The sequence below is a fragment of the Epinephelus fuscoguttatus genome, linkage group LG11, assembly GCF_011397635.1.
Source record: "Epinephelus fuscoguttatus linkage group LG11, E.fuscoguttatus.final_Chr_v1".
NCBI lineage: Eukaryota > Metazoa > Chordata > Actinopteri > Perciformes > Serranidae > Epinephelus > Epinephelus fuscoguttatus.
Window position 1 is genome coordinate 44,044,076 of NC_064762.1, and position 18,419 is coordinate 44,062,494.

Below are 18,419 nucleotides of genomic sequence, written 5' to 3' on the forward strand. Positions count from 1 at the left end.
TGCCTGGGTTCTGCCTCCTGACCGGCTGTGGTTTCTGGGCCCTCTGCTAGGGGGTCCCGATGGGGGATTGACTGCTCGTGGAGGGCCGCTCAGGTGGTGGGTGGGTGTGCCCTCCTGCCCTGCCTGTCTGGGGAGTGTCTCTGGCTCTCTGGGGGTGCCGGCCATTGCCGCCCCGGGTCCCTGGGCCTGCGTGGTGTCCTGCGGCCTCTGCGGCTCCCTGGTCTTGGGGTCTGGGCGCTCCTGCGGTCTTGGGGTGCCATACTGCCCCCTTCCCCCGCAGGGCTGGCCCTGGACCCTGGTGATGGTTTTCATAAACACATTGGGAGGGTTCAAATACACGCATGCATGTTTGATACTTCAGCTCCGTGACGCATCGCAAAGAACCGATGGGATCACTCCAAAGGGGCCCACTTGCGTCTCAAACCTACCGCACCGCGCTGGCAGCTCTTCTCTACAATCGGGCTTTCCTCCTCCACCAAGACTCTCACATTTTTGGTGTTCAGTATAGACTTCTCTTTTGTTTTTATTTTTCAGTACAGTATAGTAGACATGTATATGTTTATTTTCGATAATCTGCATGGAGCACAACCACCTCAAGGCCACAATACATCAGCTACACTGCCTGTTTCTCCTCTGTTTTTTTTTTGTTTGCTTGTTTATTTGTTTGTTTGTTTTTCCTCCTTCTTCTCCGCATGCACTGTCACTATACAACTCAGGACTTAAGCACCTGCCTCCTCCCCCTTGCTTGTTTTCTTACTTCCCCCTTGACACACTTTGGTGTATCACGGCCCTCTCTGACTCATATTAGGAAGTTTTTCCAATAAAGGCTGTTAGGCTAGTCTCCAGGGAGGGTGGGTGACGGTCACAACCACGCATTATGGGTATAAAATACTTGACTGCAAGATTAACAGTGCATCAATCTTCACAAGAACCTTACACCCTTTTGTGGCGCTAAGCTATGAGTTAAAAAGAAAAAAAAAATGTACATATGTTATATATCATATTACTGGAATACGTCTTTCTTGCAGACAGTATTGATGTGTGAATTTTCCACAATTATAATATTAGTGCAAGTCCGAGCTCAGTTCAGTGTCAAAGAATTGTTTGATGATAAACTTTCAAATGTGTATTAGAGCAAAACAACTACTAAATAGAATTTAAATGCACATCAACCATTTCATTAAACAATAAATCATATTTAATGGCAAACAAAACACTTAAAAATCATCATACATGTAGGCATACTCAAATCAATGGTACACCAGGGAGGGAAAAACAGCCCTGATGGAGCTGACCACACAGGCAGGAATCGCGATCCGGTTCTTTCTCCCCAAATGGCCCCTGGCCCAGAGGGTGAACTGCTTGTATGCAGTCAACCTAAAGAGACTGATGGAAAAGAAATGTATTGGTGAGATTTAGTAAACAATACTTGAACATAGGTGATGTACATTGTGATATACGGGATGATGAATCTGATATATGTTTATATATATGTTTGTTTGATATTTTGAAGTATGGCTGTTGTATTACTGCTTTTTTCTATATACTTTATATTAACTGTTTTTGGATGTTTATCACCCTGGGCGTTTTGGATGGATAACCACACCTGCCATCATAGAGTTTATCAGCCTATTGGTGTGCATGATGTATAAATATAGGTATGTTTTCCATTTTCAAACATTGTGACCTGACGAAGATCCAGGTAGGATAAAACATTGTCATTATTACACTTTTGTGGCTTGGAGTAAGTGTGCAGAAGTTACCTTTTTTCATAGTTTTAGTACAACCACATGTATCCATACATTTTCTCTCCAGAACTGTCTGCTATTCATTCAGTCTCAAATTTTTAAACCTGAATGAATGTCTGAATATCCGACATCCAGTGCTGCCAACTTAGCGTCTTTGTCACTATATTTAGTGATTTTTCAGACCCCTCTAGCGACTCTTTTTCAAAAAAGCGACTAGCGACAAATCTAGCGACTTTTTCTGATGTTACTGAAGACTTCTGGAGATTCTGTTGTGAGAGCACGTATAATTCTTATTCTTCTCAACGGGCAGCGGATACCTCTCTCGCCCCAAATCACTCACAGACGGCCCAGTCCTCCCTCCCAGCAGCAGTCAGAGCAGGAGACGTTAACCCCTCCACGTCCAGACTGCAATTGAATCGCGCATGCGCAGAACCGCCGCTGGCTGATGCTGACCTGACTTACAGTCAGGGCGGGATGTAAATGTAAAATTTTCTTTGTCTAATATAAATCACTGAAAGAAGGTTCATTTGTAGTTCTAAACATATTTAGGGTGTTTTTTTACTCAGTTTTTGTCTCTCCCACGATGTTATTCCTCTCTCCTACAGCAGCCATTACAATTACATGCATATGGACAATTATGCAAATTAGGCGATGTCATTTAGCGACTTCTAGCGACTTTTAGAACAGCCAATAGCTACTTTTCTTACTGAGGAGTTGGCAACAGTGCTGACATCAAACTGTCTGCGTCATGGTGTCTTGACAGCGGTTTCCCAAACGTTTGACGTTGACCAAACGTTGTTTTGTCAGGCCTCTCAGACATGTTCCGCATCTAACTGGCTCATTCACCAGTAGCAATATGTAACATAGTCAGCTATGTGAACCAGCAAACTTACGTTAGGTACCATCATTGATAGCTAATAGCTGTTAGCGTCAACTAGCTAATGCTAAGGGTTAGCTAGCAATTAGTACTGGAGAAACGACATAAACAAAGACGTTTCAGTCAGACAACAACTACATGTAAACAAACAGCACGTGGAAACATTGTTTGCATTGTATGTTATCATATTCCTGGCCAACACCATAGAGCATGCATTTATCTTCTTTACTGCATACAGTTACCGAGTCATTCGCCTGTGGTTACACCTAGCTTAACTTACCTGCTGTTGACGGGACGCTCCAGCGTTTCAGCTCTGACAGCCCTCAGTGAAAGCATTGTCACCTCCAACACGTCCACCTCCCGGCACAGGATGCTGAATGTGTGCACCATGGTGATGCAGGTGTGGTCACGCAGAAGATGATCCAGACCAGCCTCCTGACAGCAGACGGATTCTGGCACAGTGGGCATCGGCGTACAAAAACCACACTGACACCAAGTAGCTAATGTTGCCAACACGCCCTTGACCCCAAATCACCGGCTCCATGACTTCTTCCACCCGTACCACTGCTCGGTTCCCACGCCTTATTGGCTCATATGTGTATGCAAGGACTTGTCACAGACTCAACAGGCCTTTCCAGTTCATCTTCTTCCATTTTCAGAAAGTGTGGCGCTCAAGCCGGTTCAGAAACGCTTCACTGTCTTCCCTGGCAAACGGAACCAACCAACCCCATTACGTAGGCAGTGCACTAGCTAGATAGCTAGGTAGAAATTACGAAAATCAATTTCTCATATCTGTGGTTTTAACAACTTTTTAAAATCAAATTTTAGGCAAGGTGTTTTTTAAATAGATTTTTGCACTACCAGTGCCAAAACATGCACGTTTCATTTCCACTTTAAGTTTAGGTTGAGGGCTGATTTATAGAGTACAGTCAAAAATGGCTGCAACTCCCCCTCCTTGGCCGCTGCCTCGAGGAAGATTTTATTATTTTGACTTGGAGGAGTGGATTCATTCAGACTAACATAATACTGTATATTCATTGTGACACAGCCAGGTTTCAGTGAGGCAGAATAAATCAATAAGATTGTCTGATATTAATTTGTTTACTAACACTGCTTTAGATGATAGAGACCTGATATTTAACAGTCCACATTTAATTCTCCTGATTTGTCTTTCTTTCACAGAAGAGGTTTTAATTTTTATTAGGTTTTTATATTCAACTCCTCTTTGTTTAACTTTGTTTTAAACAATTTAGGTGGTCGGGGGACAGACACTGTTTGTATAACACTATGCACTCAACTCTGGGTTGTCAGGGTTTTGAATTAGTAATAAACTTGGCCAGGTTTCTGGAGATGAGAGCAGCTCCATCCAAAGTGGGATGAATGCTGTCTCCCCTAATCGGACCAGATTTTCCCCAGAAAGTTTGCCAATTATCTATGAAGCCTACATCGGACAGCCAACGATTGAATGATGACATCTCATCTCATCACAAAACATCCCATCAGTTGTTACTGTCAAGAGCTGGCTTTATTGACGATCATTTACATAGTCCACATTACTCCACTTACTTTTGCTGAAGTAAGAGATTTAATTACTTTAATTAACACAATTGGAGTTAAATTTAAGTTACAGTTTTTACAGTGTTGAAAAAAAAAAATGCCAGAAGAATAACGTGTACTTTAGCAGTTTAGTTCCCTTTTGTTCCAATTCAGTATCTGACCAATTGTCTCCCCTGTTGTTCCAGACATATGATGTTGAGTTATGGCCAGAAAGTGTTTTTTTGCAAAACATTATGATGTCCTATTTTATCCTATTAGACATCTGTGTGAAATGTTGTCATTAAAAGCCTAACAATTCTTAAGTTATGGCCAAAACCATGTTTTGTGAGGTCACAGTGACCTTGACCTTTTACCTTTGACCATCAAAATCTAATGAGTTCATTGCTGAGTCCCAGTGGACATTTTGCCAAATCTGAAGAAATTCCCTGAATCGCTGTTGTTATTGCTAGTGCAGAGACACCGCAGACTATCAGTCATTCAAAAGGATTCTGTGTTGCCTCCTGTTGTTGTATCAGAGCATGATTTAACCCATCCATTTGTACTGATTCACCTGCTTCTTTTAATGTTATTTATTACTGATAGCACCAAACTCACACGCATAACCAACCTTGCTGCCAAGATAATTGGTCTCCTGACAGCAACCAACCACCAACCTGCAGTCCACAGCCGCGCCGGCGCATCAAAATCACGTGACCGATTTGAGACTATGTAGCAGCAACACACGACCTGCGTTCCAATACCCATACTACCATACTATTTAGTATGCCAGAAAAAGAATTAGTGTGTCCCAATACATAGTATGTCAGATGCAGTATGCCAAAAGTACCAGGATGTTCTACTACATCCGGTCATATTTCGCAGTATGCATGTCAGCATGCTTCTTTGGCCATTCTGACCCACAATCCTTTGTGCAGCGGAAGTTTCGTCACACTGACTGAGCTGCGTGTATAACCAACGCCCACACTTCCTTTCATACATGGTTTATTTAATTTGAGATACTAAGACACTACATATTAGGACTGTAATGATCTGATTATATACTGTCACATATACAGTTTTGCAAGAACACAGTTACAACATTCAACTTTATTGTGATTATAGTATAATCAATGTTAGGGTTCAACTATGACTACAGTATAGAAGATTCTACCAGTATAGGCAGTGGTGTAAGTGTGGTATAAATAATGAATGAATATGACTAAATATGAATACACTATGGACCAGATATAAATAGTAAAAGTCAAATACATATTAAGTAATGTAGTAAGAATGTGCATATATGTTACACTCCAAATAAAAGTAATGTGAATGTAAGGCTGCTTCACGTGCAGACAGAATATAGTGCCAGCAGCTGCATAGCTGTAAATACAGTACAGGCCAAAGTTTGGACACACCTTCTCATTCAATGCGTTTTCTTTATTTTCATGACTATTTACATTGTAGATTCTCACTGAAGGCATCAAAACTATGAATGAACACATGTGGAGTTATGTACTTAACAAAAAAAGGTGAAATAACTGAAAACATGTTTTATATTCTAGTTTCTTCAAAATAGCCACCCTTTGCTCTGATTACTGCTTTGCACACTCTTGGCATTCTCTCGATGAGCTTCAAGAGGTAGTCACCTGAAATGGTTTTCCAACAGTCTTGAAGGAGTTCCTAGAGGTGTTTAGCACTTGTTGGCCACTTTGCCTTCACTCTGTGGTCCAGCTCACCCCAAACCATCTCGACTGGGTTCAGGTCCGGTGACTGTGGAGGCCAGGTCATCTGCCGCAGCACTCCATCACTCTCCTTCTTGGTCAAATAGCCCTTACACAGCCTGGAGGTGTGTTTGGGGTCATTGTCCTGTTGAAAAATAAATGATCGTCCAACTAAACGCAAACCGGATGGGATGGCATGTCGCTGCAGGATGCTGTGGTAGCCATGCTGGTTCAGTGTGCCTTCAATTTTGAATAAATCCCCAACAGTGTCACCAGCAAAACACCCCCACACCATCACACCTCCTCCTCCATGCTTCACAGTGGGAACCAGGCATGTGGAATCCATCCGTTCACCTTTTCTGCGTCTGTGGTTGGAACCAAAGATCTCAAATTTGGACTCATCAGACCAAAGCACAGATTTCCACTGGTCTAATGTCCATTCCTTGTGTTTCTTGGCCCAAACAAATCTCTTCTGCTTGTTGCCTCTCCTTAGCAGTGGTTTCCTAGCAGTTATTTGACCGTGAAGGCCTGATTCGCGCAGTCTCCTCTTAACAGTTGTTCTAGAGATGGGTCTGCTGCTAGAACTCTGTGTGGCATTCATCTGGTCTCTGATCTGAGCTGCTGTTAACTTGCGATTTCTGAGGCTGGCGACTCGGATGAACTTATCCTCAGAAGCAGAGGTGACTCTTGGTCTTCCTTTCCTGGGTCGGTCCTCATGTGTGCCAGTTTCGTTGTAGCGCTTGATGGTTTTTGCGACTCCACTTGGGGACACATTTAAAGTTTTTGCAATTTTCCGGTCTGACTGACCTTCATTTCTTAAAGTAATGATGGCCACTGGTTTTTCTTTAGTTAGCTGATTGGTTCTTGCCATAATATGAATTTTAACAGTTGTCCAATAGGGCTGTCGGCTGTGTATTAACCTGACTTCTGCACAACACAACTGATGGTCCCAACCCCATTGATAAAGCAAGAAATTCCACTCATTAACCCTGATAAGGCACACCTGTGAAGTGGAAACCATTTCAGGTGACTACCTCTTGAAGCTCATCGAGAGAATGCCACGAGTGTGCAAAGCAGTAATCAGAGCAAAGGGTGGCTATTTTGAAGAAACTAGAATATAAAACATGTTTTCAGTTATTTCACCTTTTTTTGTTAAGTACATAACTCCACATGTGTTCATTCATAGTTTTGATGCCTTCAGTGAGAATCTACAATGTAAATAGTCATGAAAATAAAGAAAATGCATTGAATGATAAGGTGTGTCCAAACTTTTGGCCTGTACTGTATATTTAACACTAAACATCTGCCAGTAACAGAGAGCTATGTGTGAAGGGGGTTAATATGCCTACTGGTGACTAGTTCAATAGACAGGTCACTAATAATAGGCTTGGGACTGTTTACGTGATCACGTCAGTTTATTAGAAACAACAACATACATTACGACATAACAGCAACAGAGCTCTCCAGCACCTCAGACGGTATGCATGACTCTGGCGAGCTCGACAAGAGGAGATTTGCTGCATCTCCGAAGTACAACAAAACAAAATATTCAAATGTGGTGCGGAAGTGAGCAAGAGGGTCGGAGTTCAGGGAGCAATGTGATGGCGGATGTAGTGTGTCCCAATAGTATGCATACTGCATGCATACTGCATACTACACTACATACTTTTTAAGGGCAGCTGCAGTACATACTAAAAGTATATAGTAGAAGTATGCGATTTGGAACGCAGGGACGGCCTCGCTGAGTCCCCGTTTCATTTTGTGTGGAAAGTGCAAACTTCAAACCTTGTACCACTTTTTAAATCGTCTTGATAGGCCATATAAAACCGGACTTATGATAAATAATAAAGGCCATGATTTTCCTGAATATTGTTGTCACGTTTGATCCACGTTTGGTGCAGGAAGAAACAGTAAAAACGGGCTGTTCGGCCTGACGAAAGTGCTGAAGGCAGCAACAACAGCAAAAAAACAAATCGACACCCCCTTTCCTATTGGTTGGAAAATGCACCACGTCAACCAATCACACATTAATTTGTGAAGGGGTTTTCCAACACTCCTTCCATGTGCCACTGTGAAGGTGGACAACCAGTCCACATGCTAACATGCTGATGTTAAGCAGGTATATATTCAATATATTTTCCATCAATTGGAAGATTGGTGATTCGATCCCCAGCTCCTCCAGCCTACATGTCGAAATATCCTTGAGCAAGATACTGAACCCCATGACTCAAGTGATGTCCCAGTGTTTTCTCAGTCTTAATCAAGCTCCATCAGAGCCACAGAAAACATTTACAACTGTTCTCACAGGTACAGAGTTGTAAAATATTCCCCTTTTAAAACCAACATGTTAAAGTGGCTAGCTTGGTTTGAAAACAGGCTGGTGCCTTGTGATTGGAAGATGAGGGACACTTCTTCCAATTTTGGCCTGCAACTGACAGTTGAAGTTGTTTAAGAGTATACTTTTCAAACAGTGAAAAAAAGACAACAGATTGCAGGACAACTTCTAATGACAACTTTAGCTTGACAGCTGACTAATTGATTGACGTCTCAGCTGGTTTCCTAATACACAGACCAACCAACAGATATCATTAGATGACCTACTAGTTGCAAAAGCTGAAACAGTATAATTCCAGACACTCTCATACACACCATATAGAAGTTAAGCGTATTTGACAGAAAAAGAAAAATAACATATTGTGGGGTGCATAGCATGAGGACACCATTAGTTGGAAATGAGGCCATCACTTGCTGCTGCATCCTTTTAGTTAGCACAGCTTACAGCCACTAGCCTATATTCTTTAATTAAGAGCAAATCCAGCAACCATCTGAGATTTTTTTTTCTTTTTTATATTTAGTAGTGATCAAGCAAATCATCACCAACCCCCATCTTTTAGCTTGAAGCATGAATTCTATAACTTCTCTTTTCTTTCTTTGCTCAGGGGTGGATATCCTAAAGCTGGTGGCAGCCCAGGTGGGTATCCACTGGATAGACATCTATCAGTCGCTGGCCAACGCCACAGAGAGGGAGGTGGCCGCCTTCTCCAACGGTTACTCGTCAGATCATGAGCGGGCATATGCCGCGCTGCAGCACTGGACCATTCGGGACAGCGATGCCAACCTGGCCAAGCTGATCAATGGCCTGCACCGCCAGCGCCGCACTGACGTGGTGGAGAAGATTCGCTGTGTGATGGAGGACAACCCACAGGTAGGCTGGATGTATGGACATTTACCTTCTGTTTTGCCCCATCTGAGGTTTATCCAGAAGTGTAGCAGAAAATCAGGTTTGACCTTTTCTGTGTTCACATCTTCTCTATTGTCAGCTCTATCAACATCATTGGCACAAGCACTAGTGCACACTGTTCTCTCTGAAATCTAATCTGTGGAGAAAGCTGTCTGGTGTGTCCCACTGGAGCCAGTCTCTTTGGTTATGCTGCATTCCTCACATTAAACCAACAGTTCACTTTGGGAGAATGATCTGATGTTGAAGCAATAGTTACACTCACAGTTGCAGCCTCTTTTTGCATACTGCAGAGGTTTGAAAAAGGCTTTTTGGGAGGAATGAGTTAGTGAGGGAGTAAGTGGTGTGACTTTATGTCTCAAATACTACAAGGCAGAACAATGAGACATTTCTACCTGTTTGTTCTGTTTTTGGTCTGTCAATTGAGACATGTTTGTTAAAATCAAATAGATGTATACAAGTAGCACTCTGATGTAAAATCCTCTATTGCAATGTGTGTCATTTTTTTTAAAACATTGTTTATCAAGATTCAAATTTTTTTATGCCTCTATGCTGGCAATAGTTGTTGCCAAAAGCATTGTGTTTTCCTGTCTATCTATCTGTTCCATTCTCGTAAACAGGATATTTCAGGAGCACCTTAAGGATATTTCTTCAGATTTGGTAAAAATGTCCACTTGGACTCAACGATGAACTGATTAGATATTGGTGGTCAAAGGTCAAAGTCACTGTGCCCTGATGTCCATCTCATTCTTGTGAACACAATATCTCAAGACACAAATTTAATACTTTAATACTTCTTTCTGTCAGACCTACCCACACCCATTGGCATGATGTGCATGTGGCAGAATGATTGTTATTGTGTACAAAAACTTCACATGTCCTTCCTCAGTCATGGGATGTCTGCTATCAGCCTCAAAGTGTAATCTCCTCAGAACACACACACACACACACACACACACACACACACACACACACACACACACACACACACAAACAAACACAAAGCCATAAACACAGAGGACTTACAGAATCCTTCAGCACCATTTACTTTCCCCTTTCTTATTCTCATCTAACTTTCTAGTGATTTGAATCAAATGAATGCCCTTGACTGCACTCTCTGAGGTCAGTGCTGCACAGTTACAGACTTGTTCTGGTGTTTAATACACACCATTAGTGTCAGTGTCTCAGCTCTTTAGTCATCTGTCTGTAATTTGGCCTTTCATCACAGCTTAATAATGAGCACATCGTCATTGGCAATATTTTCTGTCCGTCTCACTGGACTGATGGTGGATGAGATAGCAGATAATGAAACTGGTGAGGAGGAGGCATAATGATTATTGGGTGTGTTAAAGGCAGTGTTGGGCAGTAACGCGTTATTAGTAACGCGTTACAGTAACACCCTTAGTTCTGGCAGTAAATAATACTCTAACGCGTTAGTTTTTAAATTCAGTAACTCAGTTACCATTACCAACGGTGTGTTACTCCGTTATTTTTGGCCAGGTTTTAAAACGGCGTGCAGCATGCAGTATTCCATCGCAAACTGAAGTTCCCTTTCACTAAAACATTTAAGCCCTAAACAATAAAAGATAGTCAAGTCTGATAGAGAAACACATCTCTCACCATCTCTGAAGTCACTGTTGACCTGCTGGCCTCACCACAGTGATGTAATGTTACATAAAGCGGTAGCGCTTCTGTAGATTTTTAGTCCCAGTAACGTTATATCCAGTGATATCCATTGTTATCCCGAGGAAGCTTTTGTTGTGGACAGACAATGTCTGCGGTGGGCGACAGACTCAACATCATCATGTAGCTTTTCAAATGTTCTCTTTAGCTCATTTTCCATATTTGTATCAGTAGGACTAAAAAGTTACTTTTTTCTACTTTTCTGATGAAGATATTCAGGGAACAGTTTGCGCTTCGATCTTAGAGCCCACACACAGTCTCTGGATTCAGGGGCCAGGGATCGGACTGGGCCGAAGGAGAATGTGAGTTATCGGACCTGAACAGTTTGGTCCACTAGCAGACAGAGGTGACAGAGAGAGTTTTACTAGTGGTGTGGTCGAGAAAGCGAGGGGTCTGGAACCAGAGGAGCAGTCCAGCCAGGCAGCAGAGCTAACCAGGGATGAGCAGCAGGGAAGTCAGGACCAGGTGGAGAGGTCAAGACCAGGTCCGAAGACAGGACATACAAAAGAGCCAGGAGGTAAGTAGGATGAAGACTCCTCATTGTAGGTCCCAAGAGGAGGAATGAGTGGAGGCTTCTGACCGGAGACCCTGACCCTGAGGTGGACCCGGATGGTTGATTGGGGTGCTGCTGGTGGAAATCTTCGATGAGCTGGGGGTCCAGGATATGGCAAGCTGGGACCCAGGACCTTTCCTCCAGACTGTACCCCTCCCAGTTCACCAGGTAATGGAGGCCCCTCCTATGGCAACAGGACCTGAGCAGACAGCGGACAGTGTAGGTAGGAACCCCATGAATGAGGCAAGGAGGTGGCGGAGCAGCAGCAGGCACCAGAGGACTCTCCTAGGCTGGCTTGACCCTGGAGGCGTGGAACGTAGAATGAATCCACATATACCATGGAAGCTTTAAGAGGAGGAGTGGGTCCACTGCAGAACGTTTATCTTCCAGGGCAGCTCTGACCTTCTCCTCTATTTCCCAGGTGATGGTAGCGACCAGACACGGAGCAGGCAGAATGGTGTCAGAGTCTTGGAACTGGTCCCCCCCTCCCAGGAACTGTCAGGACAGGGTTCTGGGCTTCACATTGCAGAACCCAGGGGATAGGAGAGGGTGAAGTTGAAACAGGTGAAAAACAGGGAACAGTGGGCTTGGTAGGACTTGAATCTTTTAGCAGAACAAATATATTAGAGGTTCTTGTGGTTAGTCCATATTAAAAACGGGGTTCCCTCCAGCCAGTGCCACTACTCCTCCAACTTCATCTTCACTGCCAGCAACTCCCAGTTCCCGATGTTGTAGTTCTGTTCAGCAGGGGACAGGCACATGAGAGAAGAAAGCGCAGGGGTGAAGCTTGGAGTTGATGGCCGAGCACTGAGAAAGCACAGCCCCCACTCCAATGTCAGAGGTGTCTCCACCACCGCCTTGCATCACGATGTAACCCAGGAAGGAGACAGAGGGGGTGTGGAACTTGTACTTCTCGGCCTTGATGAACACAGAGTTCTCAAGGAGATGCTGGAGGACGGTCTGGACGGGGTGGACATGCTCCTCTTAGGACTTGGAGAAGATGTTGTCCAGGTAGAAGAACGCAAAGAGGTTGAGCATGTCTCGGAGCACGTTGTTAACTAGAGCCTGAAAGATGGAGGGAGCACTGGTCAGGCCGAAGGGCATCACCAGGTACTGGTAGTGACCAGTCAGGGTGTTAAAAGCCATCCTCCGTTCATCTCCCTCACGGATGTGGATCACGTGGTAGACATTACGCAGGTGGACCTTGGTGAAAATGGTGGTCCCTTGAAGCAGCTAGCAGGAGGCGGAGATGGGTGACAGGGGTATGTTCTTTATGGTGATATCCTTGAGCCCTTGGTAGTCAATGCAGGGCCTCAACGTCTTGTTCTTCTCTTCGACAAAAAAGAACCCTGCCCCTGCTGGTGACGAAGAAGGACAGATGATGCCTGTGGCCAGAGAGTCATTAATGTAGTCCTCCATCACCTTTCTCTCTGAAGTACAGGTGCCCTTTGGAAGGTGTGGTGTTGGGCTGCAGATCTATGGCACAGCCGCAGAGGTGATGAGGAGGCAGGGAAGTGGCCTTGGCCTTGCTGAAGACCTCTGAGGTTGTGGTACTCAGGGGGTACCCCAGCCAGGTCTGGGGTGCCGACAGAGGCAGTAGTAGACTGAGGCAGGGGTGTTTGCTCCAGGCAGACCTGGTGGCAAGATTTCTTCCACCCCAATATGGCCCCTGTGCAGCACTCTATGTGGGGGTTGTGACGGGGGAGCCAGAAGAATTGAGGATGAGAGGCACTTGTCCTGGCTGTAGGATGTGAAACTGGATAGTCTTGTGGTGGTTCCCAGACAAGGGCATTTAGACCAGCGTCACTGTGTGGGTTACGGTACCCAGGAGGTGACTGTCCAGAGCGTTGGTGGGCACTGGTTGGGGAATGAGGACCCATGCAATGCCCAGCCAATTGACAAGCTCCTAATCGATGAAGTTGGCAAGAGTGTGGGACCCACTAGGCAGAAAAAGCTTGGCACAGCAGATGGGCCTGGACGTGGGGGGAATACTCCGGGCGGGGGGGGGGGGTACTCACCCGTAATTCCCCCTATATTCCCCCTAACCCTAACCCTCTAAAATCTGATGGAAAACCTTTTGAGAAGAGTGGAGGCTCTGAGAGCAGCAGATTACTGCCCATTCTTTTGGAATGACGCTCTAAACTGTTACAGTAGATATGGATGTTATGGATGAAAGTTCAGGTTTCCACCCACCATGTACTGTGTCTGTTCTGGGTAGTCAGCCCACTGGATATGAGATCGGTGATCAGGAATGGTGGCAAATCCTCGTGATAGCGGCACCATAAAGGTTTGCTCTCTTGGCAACCTAAAGTTCATCTGGTAGCTAAAACAAAATTGTTACTTTTTCAGCTAGCAAAAAATGCCATTAGCACCACTCCAAATCCACACCCAAGAGTCTGTGGATGGGACTCAGTGGTCGCTGACTGACAGCATTTGGCAATGGACAATGACAGCTGGGTTCATTAGGGTTGGACAGTATATCGATATTATGTTGATATTGTGATATGAGGCTATATATAGTCTCAGATTTTTAATAATGTAAGTGTTTTATTTCCTGGTTTTAAAGGCTGCATTACAGTAAAGTGATGTCATTGTCTGAACTTACCAGTTCTAGCTGTTCAATTACTTGTGCCTAGATTCCACTGTAACATGCCCATTTATTCAATTACAAGGTGTCACCATGAAATGGCGCTTCCCTCACAGAAACACAAAAACTAACAAAGGTTTACAGGTGCTTGTACTTTACCTACAGTAGTAGTATTTCCATTCTATTATTAATTTTTTTTATTAATCTAACTCCGCTGTCTCAGATGCAAGTATTACACTTTTATTGCACTACTTTTATCTTAAAGATTTAGTTTGGCCTATTAGTTACAGTACTTTTGTACAATAATATAAATTTGTTGCTAGGTTATATTATTACAGGTTACAATAAGCCACCCAGCAGTATTTAAGTTATAAAGTTATTAAAATGACCACCTTTATCTGCTGCAGCATCAGTGTTATAAACACATTAGTTATTAAGGAAAACCTAAAATGTTGTTACAATTGGCCCAAGTCGCCCCTATCTGAAAATATTGAGTTAGTCTCTCAGAATAATGAGAAACATTCTGAAAGTAACTTAGTGCCTAAAAATAATTACTTAAATCATTTTGAAGAAGTTGCTCATTAAGAGACTTAAATTTTAAAATAACATTAAAAGGGATAGAAATAGGATTTATACTTCCTGGTCAGTAGGTGTCGCACTCACACTCACCCGCTCTGGCTCTACTCTTCAATTCTACAGGTTGCCACATAACCAAATCAAAAATATTGACATATTTTGGGCCTGTAAAAATTTCTAAAACAATTTCTCTACTGTAATGATTTTTTTCAGGAAAATGTAGACTTTAATTCTACACCTTTCTAGATGTTCTGTGGATGTATTATTTTGGAAAAAATATTCATTTTGATGAAACAGCTTTACATATGACCTTTAACATTAAATAAGACACAAAATCATTTTTTAGTTTATAATGTGAAGAATTGTAAAATGTCACTTTTATCTGGTAGTTAAGACATCGACAGTGACGATGTGTTGTTGAATGTTTGCATCAAATGTTCGTATAGCCCATTTAGTGTGATGATGTGAGTGACTTGGAAACCTATTCAGGTGGAAACACTCACCCACAGAGGGAATGAAAAGGTTCATGGTAATGCTAATTATGTGTTTGAGCTCTCTCACCTTCCAAGATAAACAGGAACACATTATGTTGCGTAAGTGAAAGTACTCCACTCCTTTTCATTTAAACTCTGCAGGCTACGTGCAGCCCGACCATCGTTGCAGCTGCATATGAGGATGAAATTCATTTCTGCACATGGTTACAATTCTCTTCTGCTCGCTGTAGCCCTTTTTAGATAGGAATTGTGCAAATTTGCAGGAAAGCCCAATCAGTCCTGTTTCAGCATTGGCAGTATAAAAACAAAATAGGGGAGTGCAGCAAAATGCCGCCTACCTACTTTTGTTTATACAGAATGCGTCTTTTTCGCGGCAATGGGGGGCGTGAGCAAGTAACACAACTTGTAGCTCGGCGTGTGACGTAACCAGTGACGTGGGAGAGAAGCCGCAGCTAGTCAGTCCTTCAGCAATTCTCTCGTAAGTCGGCCCGTTCCTCGCCATTCCTGTCATCTGCTGCTTAATTGCCTCTTCGTTTGCAAGGGCAATAAAGAGGGCGCGCAGTTCCTTGTCTCCCCAGTTGCTGATCTTTACAGTGTCTGTCAGGTTTGCGTTTCCCTCTTGCTACTTGCTGTCCTGCTATCAGCTGTTTACTGTTTATCCACCGCCAGTGGCTTGCACGTGCGGCGTCATCAACAGCTCCTCCCACAAGTCTTCAACAGCCCCTCCCATTGCAGAAGGCCACCTCGGTCTGTTTAAACTAAAAGGTTTCTGCCAATATGACTACCGTACGAGGTGAAAAATTGGGCACCTCGGATCAATTCGCCAATCCAGCCCTGTGTGTCTAAAACTCACAGCTTGCTGGCAAAATGGCCCAACATTCGCGGAAAATCTGGCACTGTAAAAGGGGCTTGTATCGTGCACGGCGGAGTCGTGTTGGCAACCATGCACCGCTCCACACTGACGCGCCTCTGCCACCCTACAGTCACAGATGTGTTGCAGCATGACACGATCCATCAGACACATGAACGTGCTCAAATGGTCATCAGTATTACAGCATGCATGTGCATTTGGGCCAGCTACTTCAGTCAAGATCTTCTGTGACTGCACTCTCCCAATGCGTAATCCCAGCTGTGTACGCTTCCATACAGTCCCAACTTTTCCAGTTGCATGGCCCTCACACAGATGTGGTTGATCTGACACTCCAAAGAAAGAAAAAATTTCCTCAGACTTGTCCACTTAAAGGTCAACTTCACTGTGACATCATTGTGTTCTTCAAACACAGTTTTCTGGCCATTATTTAACCTCATAATGTAGAAACAGAAGAGGAGACATTTGGTCAGATACTGAATTGGTGGCACTAATCTTGGGTCTCCACCTTGATACTGTGCTGATTTTATATATCTTCTGTGCTCCATAGATAGATGGATGGTTTAATAGATGGATGGATGGATGGATGGATGGATAGATGGATGGATGGATGGATGGATGGATGGATAGATAGATAGATAGATAGATAGATAGATAGATAGATAGATAGATAGATAGATAGATAGATAGATAGATAGATAGATAGATAGATAGATAGATAGATAGATAGATAGATAGATAGATAGATAACTTTATTGTCCACCTCAGTGGAAATTTGTCTTTGGCTTCTCGCAGAAATCATACAGACGTGGTACAGACAGACATACAATACACCATTTAAAAACGTACAATACTAATAATTTGACCATTGTCTCCTGTCATGACTACATATGAGTCTGGACAGACATGAATGTAAACTGTAACCACAACTTCACTGGTTTGCAGAGGCATATAACTGTGGTAATTTTCATATTTGTCTATACCAAGATACAACAATACTAAATTACTTAACCTCGAGCCATAATGACACTATTCTTATTGCACTGTTGTACATTTGTTTGAGTATTAGCATGCTAACATTTGATAATAGGCAGTAAACACAAAATATCTACAAGGATGACGGGAATGTCGTTAGTTTTGTTTGTACTTGGCTATTCTGGAGTGATCCAAAATTCAGTCCTGATGATGGCACTTGATGAAAAAAGGGGATCATCACTGTCAGTAGGATTCATCCTCTGGGAACAATGACTGTCTGTACTAAATGTAATGGCATTCCATCCAATAGCTACTTGTTGAGACACTGACTGACAGAGCCACACTGCGAGAATGGCTAAACATGGAGGACGAAGGAAAGACAACTGTGAAATAAAAGGTTGAATGTAGTTGATTTGTTTGGGGAAAGACAGTAGCAATAAATTTGTTATTGTATTAAACACAAGCTCACTCAGTGTATTTCTTCCATGAGATCGTGGATTACTATCTGACTGTTTGAGGGCTATCTGGGGAGGGTTTTGGGATAGTTTTTAACCTCTTGGGTTCCAATTCGAAAATCTGGTAGGTTAGGCAAAATCACAACACTAAGTAATGCTTTTAAAGACATCTAAATACAGTGTAGTCTTTAAGAAATGGTGTCTGGTTTTCAGTGATTGCATTTTTCACAGGAGACAGACAAAGACAGGCAGACAGACACTTATGATAACCCTTTCTCCTCTTTGCTTTCACATGTTGTCTGCACAGGGAATACACAAAAACAACAACATACAATAGTCATTATCCCTTCCTGCCACAATGATGCACAAACAAGTGCAATTTCTTCCATGATTGGGTGTTTATGACTCAGGTCCCACTGGACCCCTTTTAGTTCCTTCCATAAACAGCCACGTAAGATACAATGAAACCACATCCATTACTTTCTGGAGCAATTCAGAGAGGTTGTCTGAATGTGTTTGTAAATGTATTTGACTTTAAGCGTGCTTTAATGCAGCCTGGGAGGAGGCTTATCCATTGAAGATATACTTTAAATGTCAGATAATTTATGGGTAAAGGCTGAACATCCCATCACATCATAGTGTGTCTAACATTGGGGTTTATGTGCTTTGCACAGTTGGGCCAATTTCCTATTTAAGCTGCATATTAGTTAATAGTTTGTGTGTAGAGTAATTACAGCTGAGTGAGATTCTTTGCTGTAACATTTTCAAACTATTTAATCAAAATATTCCCCATGTGTGCGTCTGTCCCCTGTGCCCTTCATGCTGGAGCAATTTGCCAACTCTGCCAGTGAGACTAGCTGACTCAGTCTGTATGTGTGTGTGTTGGGCTGACAGGTGCAGTCAGCAACTCTCTCTCTCTCTGCTAGGGCAGTGCTGACACTACTGCCTAAAAAAAGGGGATTTAAGTGACCTGAAAAACTGGCGGCCAGTTGCATTGCTTTGTGTGGACTCTAAAGTCTTTTCCAAGAGTCTGGCCAATCTGCTAAAGGGACACTCAGAGACAATTATACAAAATAGCCAGGCCTACTGTGTACCTGGTTGCTCAATT

General features: G+C 43.2%; 1 protein-coding gene across 4 annotated transcripts in view; it reads left to right on the top strand.

The window, feature by feature from the left end:
- Nucleotides 1-18,419, top strand: part of tnfrsf21 (tumor necrosis factor receptor superfamily, member 21) — a 253,610-nt gene that overhangs the window by 154,020 nt on the left and 81,171 nt on the right. For all 4 annotated transcript variants that reach the window (XR_007450415.1, XM_049590672.1, XM_049590669.1 and 1 more), the window contains exon 4: nucleotides 8,822-9,087. Coding sequence is in view for 3 of the 4 variants with exons in the window: in XM_049590672.1 (XP_049446629.1) it covers nucleotides 8,822-9,087 (266 nt within the window). In the remaining variant the exon portion in view is untranslated. The remainder of the gene's footprint in view (nucleotides 1-8,821; nucleotides 9,088-18,419) is intronic.